Raw genomic sequence first — 27003 nt, 5'->3', positions numbered from 1 at the left:
TAAAGAAGGAACTGAAATAGTCTAGAGTTATGACACTCCAACCTTTCTGGGAATCTATTCAAGAGTAAAATCTGCTGATGCCTCTTCCTGATGATCTCCTTCGCCGCATAACTAGTATAATGACCTGGAGGTGATCTGAATTTTAAGGGTGGTTGCGCACTACTACAGAGTTAAGACCATCAAGTGGCAGATAAAGTGTTTTGGCGAGATAGGTTACGTGTATCAAATCCTGCATTTTAACTGGATCAATAGTTAAAATTTAAAAAAGGAGAAACGCGAAATTTAAACATATTTTAATAACTAAATTGAACGCATCCAGGATCATACTCAAAGACGTAGAACACTAGAAAAAAGTGTGAAGTATAATGGTATATATGCATTTCATCCACTTGAAATTCAGTTCAGTTCGTTAAACTTCAGGAAGAAGATTACCGAGAATACATAGAAGATATATAGAAGTTTATAAGTTAGCCAGGTTACTAACTTTCGTACTTGAACATAGCATGTTGATTACACCATAGTGTCCTAGATAAGACCAGGCTGAAAGATCATTCCCATTTACGAATTCCACACTCGATCTTTGGAACCTGGAGGAAATTGATATTATATTTTCTGAACGTATACGGACTCATGCATACGTTTTCTGAAAGTATTCGTTAATTCTGAATGTATGTGGGACGTAACTGGTTTAGTAAAAGGCTTGACCAGTTAAGATAAACACTAATAACTACACTTTCAATGCAGACAACAACGGCGATCATATGACGTGATGGCTCAGGGGATAGAGCGTTTGCTTTACAATGCGGGGAACCGGGTTCAAATCCCAGCGATGACTGGTAAAAACGAGTTTCGCACAATGCTAAGTTAAAATATCCTCAATGGTTGACGGATCATGGGTTAGTATCCTATTGCCGTCAGGCTAACCATGGGAGATTTTTGTGGTTTTCCTCTCTATGTAGCACAAGCTAGGGTTAGTTTCATCAAAAAGTCCTCCACGACGGCGCATTTCTCCTAATACTTGATCCAGGAGTTCCCTTGTCTTCTGGATTGGAATCAAGATTACAAGGCTATGGAGTTGAGCATTAGTAATCGTAAAATCAAAAAATTGGGTCGTCTGTTCAACAGCGGTAATAAAGTATAAAATGAAAATAATAAATAAAATATGCTTTGGGGGTGTATGAGTAGTATGAGAGGAACTGACCTGCGTAATCGCCGAAGACAACTGGACGGTGTGGCGTAGTTTATTCCAACGAGATCTGCCAGTAGTAATCACTGAAGTCTCTTCCGCAACCACTGGGGGAGTTACCGCTGGGGGTGCTGACGCACTCTCTATTGGTGGGGCTGAAAAAAGCAAACAAACACCCCACATTCTAAAACTAAGAAACAATGTAAATGAATAATAATTAAATGATACAGATATTTGAATACTTTGGCATTGTGACGAACTACATAAATGAGGATATATAAGGCTTGCTCACGTGAAAAGAGGACAAGAGGTAATAACGTCATAAATTAAGTTACGGCACTATTCAAGGTTATGAAAGAAGAAAAGTTCACCACCAACGTAACTTAACTGATTAACTATTTCACATGAGAGCATTTAAAGAGAATGTAAAGTCGTTTTTATCAAAGATGCATTCAGAATAGAATTCAGAATGTACGCTGTTCGCGAAAACTTTTAATCCATTCTTTCATCCCCGTTTGTCCTCATTAGTGCTCACCATTAACTACAATCATTCGACGATATATGTCCTCATTGGTGCTTACCTTCTTCAACTAAAACTCTTATCCCGAATTCATCGACCTTAGCACCACTTTACATTCACTTGAAATGTTTTTATGAGAACTTGCTTGTCAGATATGCTCAATTTGTGATAAACTCTGTATACTTCAATTTATAACTCTGAAATATGCCGTTGCTATCGTTTCCTTATTTTCTGACGCTATCACGCGTGTCTACTTTTCGTTCGGAAAAGTGGATAATTTAATTTTTTCTTTAAAATTCTTGCGAGTTTATTTTTTAAAGCTTTACAATTTGATTCAAGCACTTTTTAACTTTTGTCTTATTAGATAATAATCTGCAATCCTAAATCTTTTTATAATTTCGAAATATTTATTCATCAGAAAACACATTAATCTGACCAAGTCTGTAGTATGAAGAGCATTTACTAAAAAATTGTAATGAAATAGAATATTTGCAAATACCTTGTAGAATATAATAATTTCTTAATTTTTTAAAATTTATTTTCAAAAAAACCACTTTAAGGGAGCGTCTAATCATTGGGGGCTCCAGGCCATGGCCTAGTCTGTCCTAATGGGTAATCCAGCCCTGCCTGATTTCTCTCCACAGCAACCCTCAAAAGGAGATTTGTGACTGATCAGAAGAAATTTGATTAAAGTTAGCCATTGAAGTCAAATTATAGCACAGGTTACTTTACAAAAAACGTTCGAAATAAAAGTTGAATTAAGAAACAGACATTTGTTTCAAATCATCCGAGTGGAAACCAGTAGTTCTATCGAATTTAGTTTCAGTTGCATAAAGGACTTACTTTATCTACTTTACTCTCTAGACATTGCCCCAAAAGATAATCGCCTGTCTTTTAGCCACAGATAACTATTGACTTAATCAACTTTTTCGATGCTATCACGTGGTTCGTAGGACAACATTTGAATATTTTCTTTTCGCATTCAAGGACTATTCTGACAACGAAGGTAGAATTATGTGTTGAAGGTAGAATTTTTGATACTTCCCCTCGCCGTCCAAAATCGAAACTTGTCTCAAACCCCGCACTCCTACTTGAAACAGTTTAACCTCGTAACCATAGTCATCGACAGTACTCCAGTCTACTGGTGAGGGAAGTTTTTTTAGACACACCATATCTCCTATTGAAGCTACCGGATTTTTATATCACAATTACAGTAGGCTTCTTTTGCATTAAGCTAAACCTTCAATTATAGTAAAAACTATGCCCTTCTAGTTTTTCAGAAATATATCTTGATATTTCAGAAATTAAAAGGTTTGGGGCACGACTAGCTATATGTTGTTTTGCATTCCTTTGTCATAAATTGGAAATTGTGAAACTTTGGAATGTATGCATCTAGCCGAAAACAGTAATTGGAACAATTCAGTGTAAAAATAGAATGTCTTTGTAAACTTCAACTTTTACCGTTGGAAGCATTCTACTGTATGGAGTTGATACTACCTATGATGAATATCAAAGGACTTTATGCAATATTTAACTACAAATGAGTGATTTCGAATTTAAAAAATAGTCTTAATCTATATTAAACTTTCACATTCAGGTAGAAATACATTTGAAAAGTTTTAAAAATTTATTTGAAAAATAGGCTTAATTGTAAGTTAAACTTTAAAGTTTAGCTTGCAGTTAGTATTTATGATGAAATATTTAAAAAAATAGTTCTAAATATAGGTTAATAGGCTTAATCGTAAATTAATATTTTATATTTACTTACAAATACGATCGAATATTTCAAAAAATACCTGTTGTTGTTATAGGTTCCTTTTTTATTTGTTCTTGTTGGCTGTCATTGTTCTCTTGGTGAGGTGGTGGTGGGATGGTGCTGTCATGGCTTCCATCGACCATCATCACGCCACCACCACACTCAGTGGAATCCTGAAAGGAAAAAAAAGAATGAAATAAATATAATTTTTGGAATCATTGTTTCAGCAGTCCCTGAATGATAAACAAATTATTGGATGATGGAAGTATCTCAAATTAAGTAATATTTAAACGTATTCCCAGATAGTAAAATCAGGTTTATTTTCACTCAGCAAAAACCTTTTAACTTTAACCTAAAAAGGTGTTTCTTATGCGGTTTACGTGTAAACCTTCTAACCAAAAAACGAGATCTGTGACAATCTGCTCTATTCTACGCACATTACCCTAATCCAAAATCATGGAAAACAACCTAATAAAAACCTTAAATCGAGGTTGACTTAGGGTTTTCAAGCGTGAAAAACTCTTCAATAAAGCTAGTCTCAAGGTGAAAATAATCTTAAATCGAGGTAATTATAAGGTTTCTTTTCGCAATGTCTTGTATGCTCAGCTGAACCCCAGCAGAAATTTTAATGGACTATGCAATTTGATCCTATCGCTAGGGTAACGTCAGTAAGGCGTCATTATGGACCTAAGTGACGATTTTACTAACAAGGGAAACTAGGGAAGTGTGACTCGCCAATTTTAAAATAAACTAGTGGGATGTATGCCTTATAAGGAATAATTTTAGGGGGAAACTTTCGTTTCGGCCCATAGAAGGTCCTATGAGAGATAAAAAATAATTCAATATACAGAAAAATCGGTATTTTATTACTTCAATGCAGGCTATAAGTTATTGTAATTGCTCATACTCCAATTAAATTTGTGGTACTTTCACGTACTATATAATGCATATTTATTGTCAAAATTGATTTCGAAAATTTTATATATCTGTAGTTTATCAGAAAAACCTGTTGGGTTAATTAAAAAAAAAAAAATTGGCATCAAATTTTTTAAATTTCTTTTTAAAAAAATTTTCCAAATTAATTGGAGTATGTGATTGCAAATCAATTAATTAATTAATAATTAATTAATTTTCTGAATAATTTACTAATTAGCAAATTAATTAAATATCAAATTAATTACAAATTAATCGGATTGTGAGACAATTACAATAACTAATAGTATGCATTGAGGTAATAAAAAACGGATTTCTCTATAAATTGAATTATTTTTTATCTCTCAAAGGACCTGCTATGGGCCGAAACGAATGTTAATTAATTTATTAATTAGAAAATTAATTAATTATCCAATTAATTACAAATTAATTGGAGTATGAGACAATTACAATAACTAATAGTCTGCATTGAGGTAATAAAATACCGATTTTTCTATATATTGAATTATTTTCTATCTCTCACAGGACCTTCTATGGGCCGAAACGAATATTGCCCCCTAAAATTATTCCTCATAAGGCATACATCCCACTAGTTTATTTCAAACTTGGCGTGTCACACTTCCCTAGTTTCCCTTGTAAGTGACAATACTTTCTAAAAAAGCTTTAAAAAATATTTTTTAATCCTTTTAGGATGAAAGGTTCGGTTTCTGCTTTATTGAAAAAAGGTTTTTAGTACAAACATTTCCGTGACAATAAAACGAAAATTCAGACGTAAGGTTGAGGTAAGGTTACATGCTTTCTGGGAATATTAGTTATCTTACAGTTAAAGTTTAATATTTGATAATTAACTTTTTAAACTTTATTTGAAACTTTAAAACTAAACATATACGTAATATTACGAGTATGTTTAGCATTAAAATAATGCTACGTAATATTGTTTACTTTGATAATGAAATTAAACAGTAGTTACTTTAATATTAAAACTTAATAAGTGATATTTTAAGATTAAAAACTTTGTATTAGTTACTTTAATATTAAAGCTTATTAGTCTCCTTAAAACCAAAACTTAATGTTAGTCACTTTAATTAATAATTAATTTTTATTTACTTATTTACCTTCATCTTCAAAATTTTATTTAGTTTTTAATAGTCATAAAGTATTTGAATTGCAATGAATAAAAAAATCACTTAGCAACTACGTAATTGTAAATGACAAAAACTAAAAAATTTGAATAAACTCGGATAAATTGATCAAAAAAATATCTAAAATTGTGATGTATTTACTATAATGCGTAGATTTTTTCGTATATTTTGATGGTCAGAAATCTAAATATGAGTGAAAAATGCAAAAAAATTTTTTTTTTTCTAAATTTAATTTTGAAATTTCTTTTTTTAATGACGGGCACTTGGGTCGGTGTCCCATTGGCTTCAGAAATGCTAGAATGGGTACGCTCTTATTGTTACCCGGGGGTACCTGTGGCCGAGCCACGGCGGTGGAGTAGCGTCGACCTCGTCATACAACCACAAACCCCTGTATAGGGGGTGTTACATTCACACAATCACCCGGAAGAAAGGACATAGAACAGAGAGAGAGAGAGAGAGAGAGAGAGAGAGAGAGAGAGCAAGTTACATCCATGCCTACTGTAGAGTTCGAATCCACAACCACTGGCCTTGTAGTCCAGTACAGTAATCACTAGACAAGAGATCGGCAATTTTGAAACTTCATTTGTGCTTCACATTAGTTAATTACAAGTAGAGGGAGCAAAAATTGAGAAAACTTGGTCCCTGTTTCCAAGAACCAGTAGTTAAAAAATATAAATAATATAAACTTTCCGTATACATTTTCTATGCTCCATAAGTATTTTCAGCAGTAGAGGGTTCATGGGTTACAATCCCCTTGCTGTTGGGAACCCATGAAAGGTTTTCATCTACATGTAACGCAAATACGGTAAGTTAAACGAGGGCTAGTTTGTCCCAGTGTTCGAGTCCCGTAGTGGACTGATAATAAGGACACGGTTCCCAGTAGAACACCCAAGTCAAGCATCACTGGCCGCTGTCAGTAAGTGGGTGGGTGACCACTTTGATCCGCCCGCGTAGGGACCGAGAGTGCGCGGTGTCTGTGTTCGTTAAACTGTTCCACCATAAAGTGCTCGACTTCACGCGCAGGTCATCGGGCTACCAAAGCACGGGAGCATCCCCTCTGCAGAGGATCGAAATTGCTATGGCATGTCTTCGGATCATCTTCAGGGATGTTTCCCAGACCGTCGCCGCCAATAGCCTACATACCTACCCAGTGTTTGATCCAGAAGTTCTGTGTTGGATCAAAAACTACTAGGCTACGGAGTTTAACATTGATGGTCGTAAACTCAGAAGAGGGTCGGCTGTTCAACGTAAGTTATAAAATAAAATAAAATTGCAGGTAGAGGGACCACTAAAAATAAATTTGCAGCTATTCGAATTAATTTTAGTGATAACAAACTAACGAGCCAGTATTGTTTTTGAGCTTTGATTAGCATGCTTAAGAGCAAGCTTTTACACTATTACGATTGTTGTTATCAATGCCACTTGCCAATATCAGCAAGCCGGCCATGGGAATCCGAGCGAATTTTTAAGGCAAAAGGTGCGTTTCTTGTTTTCCAGTGGCGCCATCCAAAGCCAGGAGCACGACTTAAGCCTCACACATGTCACAGACCATTTTACAGCGAGTATACATTCATACTCCATTCATTCATTCACAGATCATAAATTTGACCTCAACCAGAGAACGATCAATCTCCGATTCAGTACACCCAAAGGTACTGATTTGTTATGGGAACTTGGACTTTGTGACCCCGATAGATTTAATGTGCTTCAGTTACCATTTAATACACGGGATTCCTCAGCCGGTGGGATTTGAAATAATGGCTCTCATGCATACGAGCCCAACGTTCTTCCAACCAGGATGATTGCATATTGGTAGACAAAATTACAATCGAAAGTTAAGGAGGTTCATTTCTTTAAAATGTTACTTTTCCATTCTACTCTAACCTATTTAATAAAAAGAGCAAAATTTTATGTAGAAGTTAAATTAACTAACAGTAAACTCATTAAATCAACACTAATCATTTCCTGGTAGTAGTTTAGATCGTTTCAATTAATGAATTATTTTTCTAATAATGTTCTGCTTAAAACAAACATTCTAATAAATATACTTTCTCGTGAATAAATAACTGTTTTATTCTGTATTGATTTAGAAGAAGTGAGAGAAGCTTACTTGAAAATTTATTGAACTTTGACTTTTCCAGTTTCAGAAAACACCTTCGCAATAAAATCAAAAATCAGATGCACGTGTTTCGACGAGAGACAAGACTTTGTTAGAAGATATATTTATTTTCGTCAAAAAGGTAAATCAATTTGTAATTTAATTTGTAATCTTTTGAGAGCGGAGCTGCGCATAAAGTAAATAATTTTCTACAACCGTGTTTCCAGAAGTATTGAAAAAAATTTAATAAAACATAAATTCGTATGACATCTATACGTTCCGAAATAATAATCGGTAATATTTTTTTAAAATATTTTATTCAATATATTCGATACAACATGTAACAATTGCATAAAAATTTCAGTTTAGTGAATTTTTAGCTTTTTGAGCTATTGTTCAAATTTTACAAAACAAATCGTGTTATATCAAAGATAATTCAGAATGTATATATATATATATATATATATATATATATATATATATATATATATATATATATATATATATATATATATATATATATATATATATATATATATATATATATATATATATATATATATATATATATATAGATAGATAGATAGATAGATAGATAAAAGGCGAAAAAAATATTATCTCGTCGTCAGCTCACACGAGTATATCCGCAAATTAGAGTGCTTTCTAATATTGAATTAATATAGCCAAAGCAAAATATATCAATTAAATAGTGTGAGGAGTACCAAAAAAAAAAAAAAAAAAAGAAATCGACCCAAAAATAAAACATATAAAGCAAAATACAAAAAAATATATAAACAAAAAAATAAAACCAAAATTCAAGAAAAAGAAAGTAACATAAAGCAAAGAGTGAGATCGAACGTTTATTTAGTTATTGAGCTGGCAAAAATAATTTAAAAATATTTTCGTAACTAATTTGCTAGGTTGCAAAATAGAAAATTAAAGCGTAAATAGATATCATAGATACATTACAGGCGTAAATAGATACATTTGTAAAGGCGTGTTCTTACTGAAGAATAGAACTAAATTTGATTGGTCTTTTCCTTTGACTGGCTCGAAACTGCATTTGCGCATGATAATTATGTATTATACTGGATAATTCGAGGCTTATAATTAATAAAATGTTTTGTTGGAACATTTTAATTTTGATAATTTTAGAGAAAGTATAAATAGTGATAAAAATATTATAATAATAATATAATTTATATTTAATAGATCATATAATTTAATTTTAATTTTATCTACCTAGTTTAATTACAAGTTTTAAATTTTATATTATATTTCATTGACAATTTCTACCGCGACTCTATTAGTAGTAGCAACAGTAAACACAAAATCCCCATTATATGTATTTTTAGAGTTCTTGCCAAAAGTGAATATAAGTTTTTATACATTAGAAGTCCTAAATTAATAATTGAATCAGGAAGAAGCACTATAAAAATCTGACGAATCAGTATCGAGGTCAAATATGGTGAAAATGAGGTAAAAAATTTCAAAAACAGTTTGATTGTCTGAAAGAGAGAACTAAAATACAATAATCTTTTTTCAACACTATTCAGCTTTATCTAATAATCAATTTGGTTTTAATGTTTTTAATTTAACTTTTACGTTGATTAATCTCGATGATGCTCAGTTAGATTTTGATAATTCTTTCGCATCTTTCTCCTTCAAATTTACAATTAGTTACACTCTATATCTATATTTTCCCCACTATATTTTGGAGGACACTTAAAAATGAATATTAATGACTACGTAATATCCTGTATACTATCTTGCAATTGTTATACTTTAAAATTTTACTAAAACAGTTGATATATTCAAATTCTGAATCCTTTCTCAGTGAGTGAAAAAAAATCCTTTACAACCATGTGATGTGATTTAAATTGACACTATTTTAAATATTCAAGGCGGCATTTTCTTTTTGCATTGATCTTAAGTGTGTTGAAGCACACTTTCTAACGAAAAAGACATCAGTTTGATGGTTTTTGAGGAAATTAAGTAAGCTTTCGAACACTCCAAGAGCTGAACTTCAGTCAAAACCATTCCTCGTAAAAGAGTGCTTTTGGTTGTAAAGGTAAGCTTTGTTTAGATTTTCACGATTTTTTTAACTGCATTAAAAAGGAATTATATTCTAAATTGATTTCACCGTTTTCCATTATTTCCTGCATGAATACTCTATCATGAATACGATTTTAAATATCTTTATGATTCTAATTCATAGAAGATGAATTTTGAATAAAACTGGCTTTAAGGGCATTAAGTTTATTAATGGAAGGAATCAAAGTCAGAAGAAAAGCTTATACAGGGTGGGTAGACAAATTTTTCAACAATAAAATAAGCACCTTTAAAGAGCTCAAAAAATATTTTCAAGCACTTAAAAAATATGATAATAAGGATATGCTCACTAATAAAAATTTTTTTCTCCTTATTGTTGATATATACATTAACAAAATGCAAAATAATTTTCGAAGACTTTACGTGATCACGTGATAAAATAACTAGTTTCTGAATTTTAACAATTTAAAACACTTATATCCAATATTGAGGAGCTCATTATATTTTTTTAATTAATAATTACTTCAATTATATAAAAAATATTAACTCAAAATTATAATTAATGTAACTTATTATAATACAATTATTTTTCGGTTCGATTTTAGAGGGCGAAAAATGAAACCTGTAATTGAGAGTCTCTTGCAAAATGCTGCAAAGTTGCACATGAGAGTGCACGAATTCTACCCACCTATTCCATCTCAGTATAAGCACCTGCAGCAAGTATTTCATAAAACTTGTGAAATGATTAACGCTTTCATATGGTAGGGACCAGCGGTATGTCGAAATGGATTTCGGAGGAATGAATTGCAAAAACATTGTGAAAACCATACTTTTTGCATGATTCTTGCCAAAAATTGACATGGTAAAGAAAAATATCTCATGTTGGAAAAGGGAAAATTAAGCACTTTTTAAAAACACCCATTAAAAAAAGCACTTTTAAGGGCATTTTAAAAAAGGCTGGCATCCTGTTATAGAAAGACGAATAAAAAATTAAGAACATGTTGGATCACTACCTGGAAAACATAGCTGAGGATTTTCTGAACTTACCCAATTACAATTTTGATCCTCTGTGGATGGCATGGGTCCTCCACTTTGATAACCCGACGACCTGTGCACGAGGTCGAGCAGCTTATGGTAGAACAGTTTAACGAGCACCGATATCATGAGCCCTCGGTCCCTTTGCACACTGAGTAAAGTTATTATTCACCTTTCACTGACAGCTGCCAGGGACGCTTTAATTTGTCGATCTACTGGGAACCTTGTCTTTACGGTCCGGTAGACTATAGGAAAAATACTAATGGTAGGTACTTCATTTGATCGCACTGGAGCTGCACAATGGGCTATTGGCGACGGTCTTTGAAGCATCTCTGAGGATGATTCGAAGACATGTCATCGCAATTCTGATTGTCTGCAGAGGAGATGGCTCTCCTCCTTTAGTAGCCCGTCGACCTGAGCGCGCGGTCGAGCTCTTCGTGGTAGAACAGTTTAACAAAGACCGATACAACGCACCGTCGGTTCCTACACATTGATCAAAGTGGTCATCCACATGCTTACTGACCGCAGTCAGTGACGCTTGGAATTGATATTCTACTGGGAACCGTGTCTTTACGATCAGTCTACTGCGGGGCAATGATAAACAAAGGAAGTTGGAAATAGAATGATGCATTTAGAATATTATTACATACAACAATGTGATTAATTTTGATAAACTTTAATTTAATGGCGTATATTGATTGTATTTTAATGAAATGGCGTTTACTTTGGTTAACTTTATAATAATAAGCCTTGATTGCTTATAAGTATGACGTGAACAAACGTTTTCCATATCTTTCAAGTCAAGACTAACATAAGCTAGTTAAATTTAAAAAAAAATAGTGTATAAAATTTATGCTAATTTTAATCAAAAAATCAATAGTATATGTGCACTGTTTAATTAGAGACTTTCAATAAATACCTGCAAAAAAATGAAGTGTCATCGAGGATAGAAAAATTATTATTGTAACTACTTTTAACGGCTGGTACAACTGTTGGTCCAGAATAGCACACACATGCTCCGCAGGTAAAAGGTTAACTGTTTAACTACTTAATAAATCCTTCATTAAAGTTTATCAATTTCTAGTGAAAGGAGGGAAAATGTTATTAAAGAAGAAAAGATGTGGAAAAGTATATTGAATTAAAATTCGGATGCAACGAAAAAAATTATTCATAAAATTTATTATTTTCGACTGAGAGAACAAAAATATTTTTAACAGTAAATGTAGTTTTATACAAGATTTAAAAGTATTGGAATAAATTTTGTATTATATATATGTAAAAGGTGGTAGTCGGACCGAGCAAGAAAACAGACACAGGGCTTTAATGAAAGCAAATTAATTTTATTTTATCATTCTTTATGGAGTGGCGAGCGAAAAGTGTAGTTTACTCTATCGACGATCAGTCTTTCTAGAAGGGAAAATCTTGCCAAAAAATTCGAAAATGTCTCTAGTTAAGGAAAAGGGGGAAATCTTAGAAATTACTATTGGTTTATTAAATAGGTCGAGCTAATCCCACAAAAGTAAAGAGAAAAATGTCTTACTTTTAATGAAATGCATACTTTTACTTTATTTTTAATGAACATATTACTATACATAATGAACATACTACTATGAACATTTTACTATACTTTTAACGAACTGTGAGAAAGTGTTTCGATTAGAATAATAATAAATTAGGAATTGTTTTATAGGAAAGAAATAACATGAAAATAATAATTTTATGTTATATATATATTATAATAACAATTGTTATTACAATATATTGCTCAAACAAATTTGATGAGTTCACAACCATAATTTAAAATTTTCGCTTACAAAATGGGCGGGCATATTAAATATTACTTTTGCTTGTCTCTCATTGCTCATGAAGCTGGAGCATTAAGTTATAAATCATTTAACAGTTTTCCTTAACTGTAACTTATTACAGTATGTTAACATTATTTGCACAACAATAATATTTGTAAGACGGTTAATAGGATTTGACGACTTTTCTAACTAACTTTATCTGAAAATATAGCGCAGAATTACATTATAATAATAATAAAAAATACAACTATTCTCTTAGTTTTAAACTCGAAAATTGAGTTAAAAACTTAATAATAGCTGTACAGGAAAATAACTTTAAATTAGGGATACAAAAATCTTTATAGAAAAACAATATCCTTAGGACTTATATTAGTTTCATGCTGATAACAACCAATACAAAATGGAAATGAATGAGAAAAAACTGGATCCTACCACGTCATTTTCCGGTCAATAAAAATGCATGGACAACAATGAAAAACTGGTACATCATCATTAGACACACTCAAAACAAAATAAAAATTTCAACTAATTTTAGCTAGTAAGTTTAGTTGTAATAATTCAGCAGACAGCATTATTAAAAAATATTACTTTTTCACACTCATGCGTTCTCAATTTTGATTGGCTGTTTTGTGCGTTACTGACCGCAAGTCTTCTGTGATTGGCTATGCGTTATGAAATGATTCACTCTCTTCTTATATATATATATATATATATAATTTTTTTTTTTTTTTTTTACCTTTTATGTGGCACGAAAAATTCGGGTTTATCTGAACTACCAATTTTTTAGTCATCTATTATAATTCATTTTGTTAGGTTATCTTGAATAATAAATAGCTTGAGAAATGGTAGAAAATTAAATTAAAAAGAGCTGCAAAAAACAACTAAATAATGAAACGTAAGTAATATTTTTTTACCATTAGAAAGTAAAAAAAATTCTAGATTATCATCTGTCAAGGACTTAAAAAAAATCTGTATTTATTTTAATAAATTTGGTAATTGAGTATAACTTCTAAATAATGTAAATTAGTATAGATGTTCCATGAAAAAGTCCAACGAAATATTTGAATTTCCGTTGAAAGAAAACAAATATATCGTTAAGTTGAGATGTAAAAAATTACTGAAAAGAGAACTGATTTAAATTTAAAGGTCTAAAAGCTAATTCCCTGAAGTATTAAACACCTCAGCATAGTATAATTTGATGAAAATACCTACAGATTCGATGAAAATACCTACAGATTTGATGGAGATTTCTTCAGATTACATGAAGATACCTACAGATAAATGTGTCGTTATTATTTTGTCATATTTTGGAATTAAAATTTTTTTGTGATTTCATAATAGCATGAAGTATTATTGCTATTCAATGAATATAACTAGCTGAATAATATAGAAATTGACTTAAAATTATTAAAGATAATTTTATGAAGGTATGAAAACCCAAATATATTGCCCCCTGAGGACACTGATAAATTTTTACAAAACATATTAAAATAATAATTTTTAATTTAGTATTATGATGATTGCCTTATAACATAAAGCACTATTACTACTCAATAAATGTATTTAATGGAACAGCATCTGAATTAATATTTTAAAAGCTATTATGTTAAAATAATAAAACATCCAACACAGTATCTTCTTTTGGAAATCCAGAAAAAAAAAACATTTTTTTAAATACATTTTCAAAAAATTTCGTAATTTAGTTTTTTTTAAACCATTTCTTTATAACAAGGAGTATTATCATTACTCAATAAATACTTCTATTAAAATCTATCAATTCATTCCGAAATGAAAGAAAATACAGTTAAAAGTTGAAGTAAGAAAAATTTACTGCATTGAAGACTATCGGAATCAATTTAATATTTTTCTTCCAAAAGCTAATCTTTAAAAGTAATGAAAACCCCAGCATAATAGCGTCATCTGTTGAAGATACAGAGAGAAAAAAATGCTCGTAAAATGAAAAAAAAAGTATTCTATCGTCTGCTTTTCGATAGTAAACATTCAGAAGCAGTTAAACAAGTGAACAATGTCTTCTTCAGAAAGATCTCTCCCCATACAGTCATGTTTTTTTTTTACAGACTCTGTTTCAAGGAAGGCGGCTGTATTGGCCTAAAGGGAAATCTTCCACAGCCTCATCTTTAATTCAAGGGATGAATTTCTTCCACAAAGAAACGGGAAGAAAAAAGATGGGGGCGTTTATTTCCAAGGAAAAGCGGTGGGCTGGATACCTGGCGACAAGAAGTTGTAGAATTGAACGCCATACGTCAGACGACTGCGATGAATGGTAGTTTGGAATTTTTTTTAACTGCCGCTTTTAGCTTGCATGGGAGCTTAAAATTCCCCTTGTACATCAAAGAAAGAAGACTTGCATTTCAAACATCTCGATTTCTTTTACTTGAAATTTCCAGTTAATGAGATTATGTGAGTCAGGTAATTCATTCATGTAAATGCAAAATAGTATATATATATATATATATATATATATATATATATATATATATATATATATATATATATATATATATATATATATATATATATATATATATATATATATAAAAGTAAACAAAATATTGAAATTGCCGTAAATTATATAGCTCTTTTTAAAATTAGAAAAAAATGCACTTCCTATAAAATTACATTTCTCTATTTAACATTGGAACATAACGAACATAATGGTCTAACACTGTTCTTCATTGTTGTCGGTGCATTTTTATTGGCTGGAAAATCATATGGAAGGATCAGGATCTAGTTTTCTTACATTAATTCCCATATTCTTTTTGGTTATCATCAGCATGAAATTATTAAAATTCATATCGGTGTTTTTTTCCTATAAAATATTTTTGCATTCCAAATTTGGAGGTATTTACCGGTAATATTTATTTTTCTTATTCTACTCCACTATTATTGTGATCGTTTTCTAAATTAGTTTAAAACGAAAATTTTTATTTCCTTATTATAACATAATTCTATGATAATATTTCATTGAGCTAAATTAAGATAAACTTATTGAAATTCGCGTCTAATCGTATTAACTTTAGATCTTACTACAATCATAAGGTATATGTTTAGACGTAAAAAGTAGGATCAAGCAAAATCCAACATAAATAAATTTAGTACATACAGTCCCTGAAACCGGTTTACACTTGATTACATTCGTGTATCAATTGGTTACCATTGTAATTTAATATGTTAAAAATAAATACCAATAGGAAATATATAAAAAATCTCTTGAATAAAAACCCATTACATGTATGTTTAAATATGAAAGCGTTGCATATAAACTCGTGCAAAACATGTAATTATTAAAACACTACAATGCGTCTAATAATTTGGCCTAAATATTATAATATACTAGCGAAATACCTTTGTGGGGAGAGGTGTTATTGACCATGCCAACTTTCATCTATCAAAAGATACCTCAAGATTCTAGTGAATTGATGTTTAATACTCGTAGTGGTAGTCACACCAAAATACTTCCCACCAGAATTTTATCAGGGATAGAATTCGATGAACGGATACCACTAGTTGCTGTATTTGTAAGAGACCAAGAGAGCTGGATTAAGCTGACCGGGTTTTAAGCTTTAGCCATGAGAGGTGTATTAAACTTATGGTTGTGTGTGTAGTCACTTATGTGTTGTTATTAGCAGTCGAGTATGTGCAGGATCCCGTTGTGTATAAATGAGACTGGGAAGGAACAGCGCGAGGAGGACGATGACGCAGTCACAAATATCAAGTCAACTGTTCAATGTGGACCATCTATCGAAATAGGCGTGATCATATTACGTCCGCAAGTCACCAATGTGGGGAAATGTAATGTCGATAATGCAAACCCTCATCTATCAAAAGGTACCTCAAGATTGAATCAAGTTAGCATGTCTTATATACTAGTGAATTGATGTTTAATAATCGTAGTGGTAGTTACGCCATAACCTGATATAATAAATATTCTATATTTATATAATTTATCGTCTAATTTGTCCAATTGTCTAATTTATATTATATATCGTCTAATTTATATTATATATCGTCTAATTTAACCTACTGATACACGATGGTAAACAAGCATAAACCGGTTTCAGGCGCGTCAAAACAATAAAGCTGTATAGTATCATCTGATAATTAAGATTTTACATAGAATCCTAGAGTGCGTCTCATAATTTGGACAGGGACAGAACATTTTAAGTGAATTTGTAAATAGATTTTAATGAATTTTAATAATTAATAAATTCATTCGCATATTTTTATTGGACTTAATTTGGGAATTTATAAATTAAAAGACAACTTATTATGCATTTATTTACCTCCATTTTTAACAGAGTCTGTGATTTGTGTTCTTTTCCCAATAAGTCAGCTAAACATAGAATCAATGACGATAAAATATAATTTAACGTAATTAATATTTGTGATAAGTTATAATTTAAATGATTGTCCCAATATTCATTAGTATGATGACTTTAGTTACATAATTTTAAATATTTGTCTAAATGATTTTCATACGATCTCTACTTTTTTTTCTGTGTGAAGTACAACTTTGAAACCCCACACTCAAAACAATCGAACTTTTTTTTTAATTTTTAAACTTTAAACTTTTAATTTTAGTCTTTTATAAAAGATCTGACCAAATATTAGCAAACATTAAAGTTCGAACTAAGTGTAAATTTCTTAAACTAAAGCAACCTTTTACATCCATCATTGGTGCGAACTTGAAGAGGTATTTAAGATAAATATTGATAATTCATAACTTAATAATTTTAATGCATGATTTCCTAACCAAAAAAGAAATTAAATAACTTAAAATAAAAATAAATATTAAAAACAATTTAACTTAATTAGTGAGTAACATTTCTGGTACTATATTCTGCAGAGCCGGGACAGAGCTGGTTGGCAGTGCGTTGGACTCACGTTCGTGGGAACGACAGTTCGAATCCAACCGGCAAAGACCCCGTATAGTAAATAGTGACAGGTGCACGTTAAATATGCTGGGTCACAAAGTCCCTCAGGTTCCCATAACAAATTATAGTTATGGAGGTATTAATTGGAAACTGACCGTCCACTGGCTTATTTCAAAATTACGATCTGTGAATGAATGAATGGATGGAAGAATGGATCTGCTTTATAAACGGGTGTGACGTATGGGTGTGGCAGTGTCACCACTGGAAAACAAAAATAATCGCACCCCTTTCCCTAATGGTCAACGACAACAACGATATTTTGCAAGACTATTTTTGAACTACGTTAGAAATTTTTGCAGCTTTAAATACATTAAAATATGTTAAAAAAATATTTACCACTCAATCCACCGAAGAAAATCATTATTTCGTTCATTTTCAAAGTCCATTTTCGAAAGAAAGAAGTTCATTTTCGTAAGCAAAGAACATGCCATCTGATAAAATAAAATGTTCTTCTACATACAAAATGTTCTTACGAAAAAGAAGTTGGTTTAATTTTCTTAATAACATCTAAATGGCTCCTTACAACGAAAATCAGTACTAAGCAATTTATTTTATAAATCGAAAGAAAAAAGAAATCAAAGACGCTTTATTTCTAAGACCATTTAAGTCTTTTGGTTTAGTATCAATTGCTAGCAATAATGGTTTCTCGGAAATAAAATTATTGAGGGCCCATTTCTGATTAAATCGATTGAAAAAAAGGAATGAAAACTTCTTCTAAGAAATTCGAGCAAAAACGAGGAAAAGAGTTTTTAGATTAACTTGTACAGAAATTTTTGAACCATCTATTGTTTACTTCGTTGAAAAATGTAATTTTTATGGTACATATTATGAAATTTTCACCCTTTTTATAAAAGAAAATTAAAAGTATCTAGACTTTCCGACATACTTTAACAGTATTAACTTTGCTATATGCTTAAAACTTCAAAAACAATAGTGCTAAAGAAGCTTTAAATATGTCGAGTTTAAATATTTATCCGTTAAAACTTAATTTAAAAATTTTTACGAATTCTTTATTAGTGGGCCTCCCATCAAAAAAATGAATAAATACAAATTAAAACCACTCTTTGAAGTAAAATATAGCGTAGTTTGTATTGTGTATATTTTATTTGAAAATACGAAAGAAGAATTTTTTTTTCTATCAAAAATAAATAAACAATCCTTCAAGGATAACAATATACAATTAGTTTATGTATATATATATATATATATATATATATATATATATATATATATATATATATATATATATATATATATATATATATATATATATATATATATATATATATATATATAAGTTCAAAATGAAGAATAAAACACAGAAAAATTATAGTCATATGAAAAAAAGGGGGGGGGAATAATAAGTAAAAAATAACAAACAACAGTTTATATATATATATATATATATATATATATATATATATATATATATATATATATATATATATATATATATAAAAATGAATGAAATTTTATTTAAAAAACCGGAAAAAAAAGATATAATCTTTTTTTCAGCCCACACGATTATATCCGCAAAACAGAGTGCTTTCTGATATTGTATCAATAAAGCCAAAGCAAAATATATTAATACAATAGTGTGAGGAGCACTCAAAAATTTTTTTAATCAAAATAACAATAAATAAAATAGATCAGAAAAAGTACAAATAAGTAAAAATAACATGTAAAAACAGAAAATAAAATGAAATAAAAAGAAAAAACATTAAAAAGGGGCTATAAAGCGAGTAGCAAAATCAGATCAACTTACATCGACGAAAAATTTTTCAAGAATGATTTAAAAATGTTTTCGCAGAAAGATTGCCAGATTACAAAATATGAAAACAAAAGATGAAAACAAAAGCGCAAATTGAGTGTAACAAGAGGGTTTTAAAGTGTCGTTCTTACTGCACTGCTGAAGTGATTTGTTATTCTGAGATTTGATTTGTTAGTTGCCAAGGATGAGCCCGAAATGGATGTGCGCAAGGTAATATTATACTGGATAATTTTAAAAATTGATCATAAATAGTTTTAGAAAATAGATGTTTATTTAAGAAAAAATATAAAAGAGAAAAGAGAAACATAAACTGCCTGTTTTGCAAATAATTTTAGCCGCGGATTTGCACGATATGGATTAGCACATAGTAAAATTATTTAAATTATGAAAGAAAAAAATTTTAATAGATAATTTTAACACGGATTTGCCCGAAATGGATTTGCACATGGAAAAATTAACAAAGAAAAAAATTTTTTAGCAGATAATATTAGCCACGGATTTGCCCGAAATGGATTTGCACATGGAAAAATTGTATAAATTAATAAAGAAATTTTTAGCAAACAATTTTACCCACGGATGGACCCGAAATGGATTTGCACATGGAAAAATTATACAAATTAACAAAGAAATTATTTAGCAAATAATTTTGGCAATGGATGTACCTGAAATGGATTTGCACATGGGAAAATTATAAAAATTAACAAAAAAAAATGTTTAGTAAATATATCCACTATAATATACGATTAATTCAATGATTTTATATAAAATTTTATTACTTCAGTTGGGTATCGATTTGTTTTTTGGATAAATAAATATTACTACATATTCTTTTAATTCTGTTCATTTCATTAAAAGTGGTATTTAAATAGATGCTCCTAGAAACATTAGAATTCCAAGTAACTAGTTTATTAATATTAAAATTAGAATCATTTCTTTTATCGTATAAATCAACATAGCAGATATTTTCAACTTTCATAATACCCAAATCCAAAAAATTGAAATTAATATTATCATCATGATTACGAAGTAAGATTAATTCCTCAGGGTATATATCACTCAATAAAATAGTAAAATCTTGGAGATTAAAGATAATTAAGTCATCAATATATCTAAAAACAAATTTAATACTAAGAGTATAATTTTTTTCATAATAATGCAAAAATAAGTTAGCTAAGAGAGATGAATAATTAGATCCTTGTGGTATTCCATTAATTTGAAGAAAAATATCCTTTCTATTGTAAAGATAATTACTAAAAAGACAAAAATTAATCAGATATTCCCAATAATCAAAATCGCAACAAAGGATATTTTCAAAATCATAGTAATAATTCAAAAGGACATCTTTTAGTTTAGAAAGGGGAATGCTATTGAAAAGATCCTGGAAATCAAAAGTCGCAATAGAATTAATTTTATTATGTTTAATGAAATCTAAAATCGGTTGATTATTAGTGATAATCCAAGAGAAACCTTCTTTAGTAATATAGTTAATAATCTTATTTAAGTAGTTAGAGAATATGGTGCCAGGTTTAGTTAAATAAGTATTAGACCCACATGTGATAGTTCTAAATTTTACTGGAATTTTATGAAATTTAGGACTGATAATTAAGTAAGGAAATTGCATATTGCTAATTTTAATTTTTAATCTCTTGTAAAAAGCTAAAATTTTTTTAATGACAATATTATTATTGAAACTACTAAGTTCAAAATTTTTACTATTTTTTAATTCCGTATTTAAAAGTTCAGCATAGAATTTTTTGCAGAATATAGCATAATTATTGCTGGCTTTGTCTATGGGAGTAATTACAAAATTTTTTTGAAGTTGCTCAATTGATTGAACAATATTAGAAAAATTTGTTGAATTTGTTATACTTATTTAAATTATCCTTATTATTGAAAATAAAGTTTTTAAAGTAATAATAAACTCCCCATTTCCATTCTGTTAGCATACCTAAAGGTAAAGAGAATCTATTTGATATCTTTAAACAAAAACTATTGAGATTATTAAGAAAGTATTTTAGAATCTTATTGATTGATATATGGTAAATGGTTCTAAATTTTGTGCCTTTTATCATTAAATTCCTAAGTGCCAAGTTTTCTATAATATTTAAATTACCAGTAATACTATGTTGACCAGTAATGAAACTTATTGTTTTTCTTAACTTTCTTCGTGTTTTCTTGCATTTATATATATATATATATATATATATATATATATATATATATATATATATATATATATATATATATATATATATATATATATATATATATATATATATATATATATATATATATATATATATATGTACACAATAAAAAAGTGTTTCTTCTTAATAAGAAGAAAAATTATTAATAAATGAAATTTATTTTTGAAAACCTGGAAAATAAAATAAGAGAAAAATATAATCTCTTTATCAGCGCACACGATTTCATCCGTAGAGAGTGAGAGAAAAAACAAGTAAATAAATAAAAGACTATAAAAGCATTTTTAATAAAGAGTACATTTGTAAAAGGTTTATAAAAAATAATTGATAAATTGACAGCGAAAAAATTAACGTCTTTTTCAACCTTTATAGTTATGTTAGCAAAAGTCAGTTCTTTCTGATATTGAAAAATAGAGAGATAACGGATCCCCGTACTAATTTTGAGTGCTGGGTCGGACTTTCATTCTGTGAAGTGATTTGGTAATATTTCAAAGAAATTTCGTAAAATATGTTTAACAGTTTACTGTAGCCGTGGAGAAATGTGCTTATTTTGACTAAAGTACGGATTTTTTTGAAGACCAAAATACGTACTTTTTTCAAATTCGGATTCAGCACTGCTAAAATAGGGTAGGGGGTAGCAAAGGTTTGAGAAGCTGTTTTTTATAATTATACCACTATAACTGCTCAAAAATTTGTTATTCTAGTGTTATTTTAAAGCATAACGTTTCTCACCATACTTTTCGAATGATTGTTTTAACTACAATAATTCCTTCACAAACAGTTATAAGCGCTCACCCTTTAGACAAATAAATAATATAACGGGGAATATGGATAAAGTAAATAATTTTTATTAATTAATTTGTTAATGATGAAAAAATTTGAAATGCAAGTTATAAAATTTTTTATATATTCGGAATTTTCTTATTTTTTCAAACCTAAATCTAGTTTTTTATGCTATTTGATCAATGAAAAAGTGTTCAAAAGTGAACTTTAAAGATTATTTAAATAAAAGGTTACCTAAATGAAAAATGGACAAATGCGATTGCTTCAGAATGACTGCAGCTATAGCAGATGATGTAAAGGGCTATAAGGGGCGTGTACTGCATACGGTGGTCAACAGTGAAATCTGTTTGTGGTAGGGAAAAAAATAGATCGAAAGTTAAGTAATGCCTTACTTTATGCATCTAGATCGGAACAACACTGTTTTCGGACGAATCTAAGCACAAAAATAAAGAGCAAACGATCTGGCCTTCTTACACAAGTGATCCTTCTCCATGACAATGTCCACCCATGCGTCTCCCGTGAAACCCAGACAACCATGCAAAATTACAGTAGGGAAGTGTTGGAACACCCACCGTTCAGCCCAGATATGTCACCCTGTGACTTCCACATCTTTGGGTCACCTATATATTTTCTTTGGGTCACCTATATATTTTCTTTATATAACACGTATTATAAATTTTATTTTTAAAATCAATTCCTACTTAGGTCAACAAAGAAAATTTTTATTTTAGTTACTTTTTATTAAATAATTACAAATTTTTCTCCCATACAAAATTAAAATTAATTAATTAAATTTAATGAATGAATAATTATTTGAAAAAAACTGTATTAACATCAAGTGTCATCCACTACAAGTTTAAAAAAATGTATTTGACCTTGAATGGACGAATAAAAAGTATTTTATTAACGATTGAAAGTTTGAACAAGATATAGGGAGAGTGTGAACTAATAGTAGGAATTGAATAAAGTCTAAAATGTATTTGAACTTGAGTGGATGAATAAAAAGTATTTTATTAAGGATTGAAAATTTGAACAAGATATAGGGAGAGTGTGAACTAATAGTAGGAATTGAATAAAGTCTAGAATGTATTTGAACTTGAGTGGATGAATAAAAAGTATTTTATTAAGGATTGAAAATTTGAACAAGATATAGGGAGAGTGTGAACTAATGGTAGGAATTGAATAAAGTCTAGAATGTATTTGAACTTGAGTGGATGAATAAAAAGTATTTTATTAAGGATTGAAAATTTGAACAAGATATAGGGAGAGTGTGAACTAATAGTAGGAATTGAATAAAGTCTAGAATGTATTTGAACTTGAGTGGATGAATAAAAAGTATTTTATTAAGGATTGAAAATTTGAACAAGATATAGGGAGAGTGTGAACTAATGGTAGGAATTGAATAAAGTCTAAAATGTATTTGAACTTGAGTGGATGAATAAAAAGTATTTTATTAAGGATTGAAAATTTGAACAAGATATAGGGAGAGTGTGAACTAATGGTAGGAATTGAATAAAGTCTAGAATGTATTTGAACTTGAGTGGATGAATAAAAAGTATTTTATTAAGGATTGAAAATTTGAACAAGATATAGGGAGAGTGTGAACTAATGGTAGGAATTGAATAAAGTCTAGAATGTATTTGAACTTGAGTGGATGAATAAAAAGTATTTTATTAAGGATTGAATATTTGAACAAGATATAGGGAGAGTGTGAACTAATGGTAGGAATTGAATAAAGTCTAGAATGTATTTGAACTTGAGTGGATGAATAAAAAGTATTTTATAAAGGATTGAAAATTTGAACAAGATATAGGGAGAGTGTGAACTAAAGTAGGAATTGAATAAAGTCTAAAATGTATTTGAACTTGAGTGGATGAATAAAAAGTATTTTATAAAGGATTGAAAATTTGAACAAGATATAGGGAGAGTGTGAACTAATGGTAGGAATTGAATAAAGTCTAGAATGTATTTGAACTTGAGTGGATGAATAAAAAGTATTTTATTAAGGATTGAAAATTTGAACAAGATATAGGGAGAGTGTGAACTAATGGTAGGAATTGAATAAAGTCTAGAATGTATTTGAACTTGAGTGGATGAATAAAAAGTATTTTATTAAGGATTGAAAATTTGAACAAGATATAGAGAGAGTGTGAACTAATGGTAGGAATTGAATAAAGTCTAGAATGTATTTGAACTTGAGTGGATGAATAAAAAGTATTTTATTAAGGATTGAAAATTTGAACAAGATATAGGGAGAGTGTGAACTAATGGTAGGAATTGAATAAAGTCTAAAATGTATTTGAACTTGAGTGGATGAATAAAAAGTATTTTATTAAGGATTGAAAATTTGAACAAGATATAGGGAGAGTGTGAACTAATGGTAGGAATTGAATAAAGTCTAGAATGTATTTGAACTTGAGTGGATGAATAAAAAGTATTTTATTAAGGATTGAATATTTGAACAAGATATAGGGAGAGTGTGAACTAATGGTAGGAATTGAATAAAGTCTAGAATGTATTTGAACTTGAGTGGATGAATAAAAAGTATTTTATTAAAGATTGAATATTTGAACAAGATATAGGGAGAGTGTGAACTAATGGTAGGAATTGAATAAAGTCTAGAATGTATTTGAACTTGAGTGGATGAATAAAAAGTATTTTATTAAGGATTGAAAATTTGAACAAGATATAGGGAGAGTGTGAACTAATGGTAGGAATTGAATAAAGTCTAGAATGTATTTGAACTTGAGTGGATGAATAAAAAGTATTTTATTAAGGATTGAAAATTTGAACAAGATATAGGGAGAGTGTGAACTAATGGTAGGAATTGAATAAAGTCTAGAATGTATTTGAACTTGAGTGGATGAATAAAAAGTATTTTATTAAAGATTGAAAATTTGAACAAGATATAGGGAGAGTGTGAACTAATGGTAGGAATTGAATAAAGTCTAGAATGTATTTGAACTTGAGTGGATGAATAAAAAGTATTTTATTAAGGATTGAAAATTTGAACAAGATATAGGGAGAGTGTGAACTAATGGTAGGAATTGAATAAAGTCTAGAATGTATTTGAACTTTAGTGGATGAATAAAAAGTATTTTATTAAGGATTGAAAATTTGAACAAGATATAGAGAGAGTGTGAACTAATGGTAGGAATTGAATAAAGTCTAGAATGTATTTGAACTTGAGTGGATGAATAAAAAGTATTTTATTAAGGATTGAAAATTTGAACAAGATATAGGGAGAGTGTGAACTAATGGTAGGAATTGAATAAAGTCTAGAATGTATTTGAACTTGAGTGGATGAATAAAAAGTATTTTATTAAGGATTGAAAATTTGAACAAGATATAGGGAGAGTGTGAACTAATGGTAGGAATTGAATAAAGTCTAAAATGTATTTGAACTTGAGTGGATGAATAAAAAGTATTTTATTAAGGATTGAAAATTTGAACAAGATATAGGGAGAGTGTGAACTAATGGTAGGAATTGAATAAAGTCTAGAATGTATTTGAACTTGAGTGGATGAATAAAAAGTATTTTATTAAGGATTGAATATTTGAACAAGATATAGGGAGAGTGTGAACTAATGGTAGGAATTGAATAAAGTCTAGAATGTATTTGAACTTGAGTGGATGAATAAAAAGTATTTTATTAAAGATTGAATATTTGAACAAGATATAGGGAGAGTGTGAACTAATGGTAGGAATTGAATAAAGTCTAGAATGTATTTGAACTTGAGTGGATGAATAAAAAGTATTTTATTAAGGATTGAATATTTGAACAAGATATAGGGAGAGTGTGAACTAATGGTAGGAATTGAATAAAGTCTAGAATGTATTTGAACTTGAGTGGATGAATAAAAAGTATTTTATTAAAGATTGAATATTTGAACAAGATATAGGGAGAGTGTGAACTAATGGTAGGAATTGAATAAAGTCTAGAATGTATTTGAACTTGAGTGGATGAATAAAAAGTATTTTATTAAAGATTGAAAATTTGAACAAGATATAGGGAGAGTGTGAACTAATGGTAGGAATTGAATAAAGTCTAGAATGTATTTGAACTTGAGTGGATGAATAAAAAGTATTTTATTAAGGATTGAAAATTTGAACAAGATATAGGGAGAGTGTGAACTAATGGTAGGAATTGAATAAAGTCTAGAATGTATTTGAACTTGAGTGGATGAATAAAAAGTATTTTATTAAGGATTGAATATTTGAACAAGATATAGGGAGAGTGTGAACTAATGGTAGGAATTGAATAAAGTCTAGAATGTATTTGAACTTGAGTGGATGAATAAAAAGTATTTTATTAAGGATTGAAAATTTGAACAAGATATAGGGAGAGTGTGAACTAATGGTAGGAATTGAATAAAGTCTAGAATGTATTTGAACTTGAGTGGATGAATAAAAAGTATTTTATTAAGGATTGAAAACTTGAACAAGATATAGGGAGAGTGTGAACTAATGGTAGGAATTGAATAAAGTCTAAAATGTATTTGAACTTGAGTGGATGAATAAAAAGTATTTTATTAAGGATTTAAAATTTGAACAAGATATAGGGAGAGTGTGAACTAATGGTAGGAATTGAATAAAGTCTAGAATGTATTTGAACTTGAGTGGATGAATAAAAAGTATTTTATTAAAGATTGAAAATTTGAACAAGATATAGGGAGAGTGTGAACTAATGGTAGGAATTGAATAAAGTCTAGAATGTATTTGAACTTGAGTGGATGAATAAAAAGTATTTTATTAAAGATTGA

The 27003-nt window shown here is 29.5% G+C and overlaps 1 protein-coding gene across 1 annotated transcript in view; it reads right to left on the bottom strand.

The window, feature by feature from the left end:
- The window catches only part of LOC107437766 (uncharacterized), a 390895-nt gene that overhangs the window by 75415 nt on the left and 288477 nt on the right, over positions 1–27003 (bottom strand). The window contains exons 2-3 of the mRNA XM_016049867.4: positions 3503–3635; positions 1202–1341 (exon numbers count right to left, since the gene is read on the bottom strand). Coding sequence (XP_015905353.3) covers positions 1202–1341; positions 3503–3635 — 273 coding nt within the window. The remainder of the gene's footprint in view (positions 1–1201; positions 1342–3502; positions 3636–27003) is intronic.

The sequence above is a fragment of the Parasteatoda tepidariorum genome, chromosome 7 (genome assembly GCF_982258835.1).
Source record: "Parasteatoda tepidariorum strain Cologne lab strain chromosome 7, Ptep-v5.0, whole genome shotgun sequence".
NCBI lineage: Eukaryota > Metazoa > Arthropoda > Arachnida > Araneae > Theridiidae > Parasteatoda > Parasteatoda tepidariorum.
The sequence above is the reverse complement of the archived record's forward strand: the minus strand, read 5'-3'. Positions and strand labels throughout refer to the sequence as shown.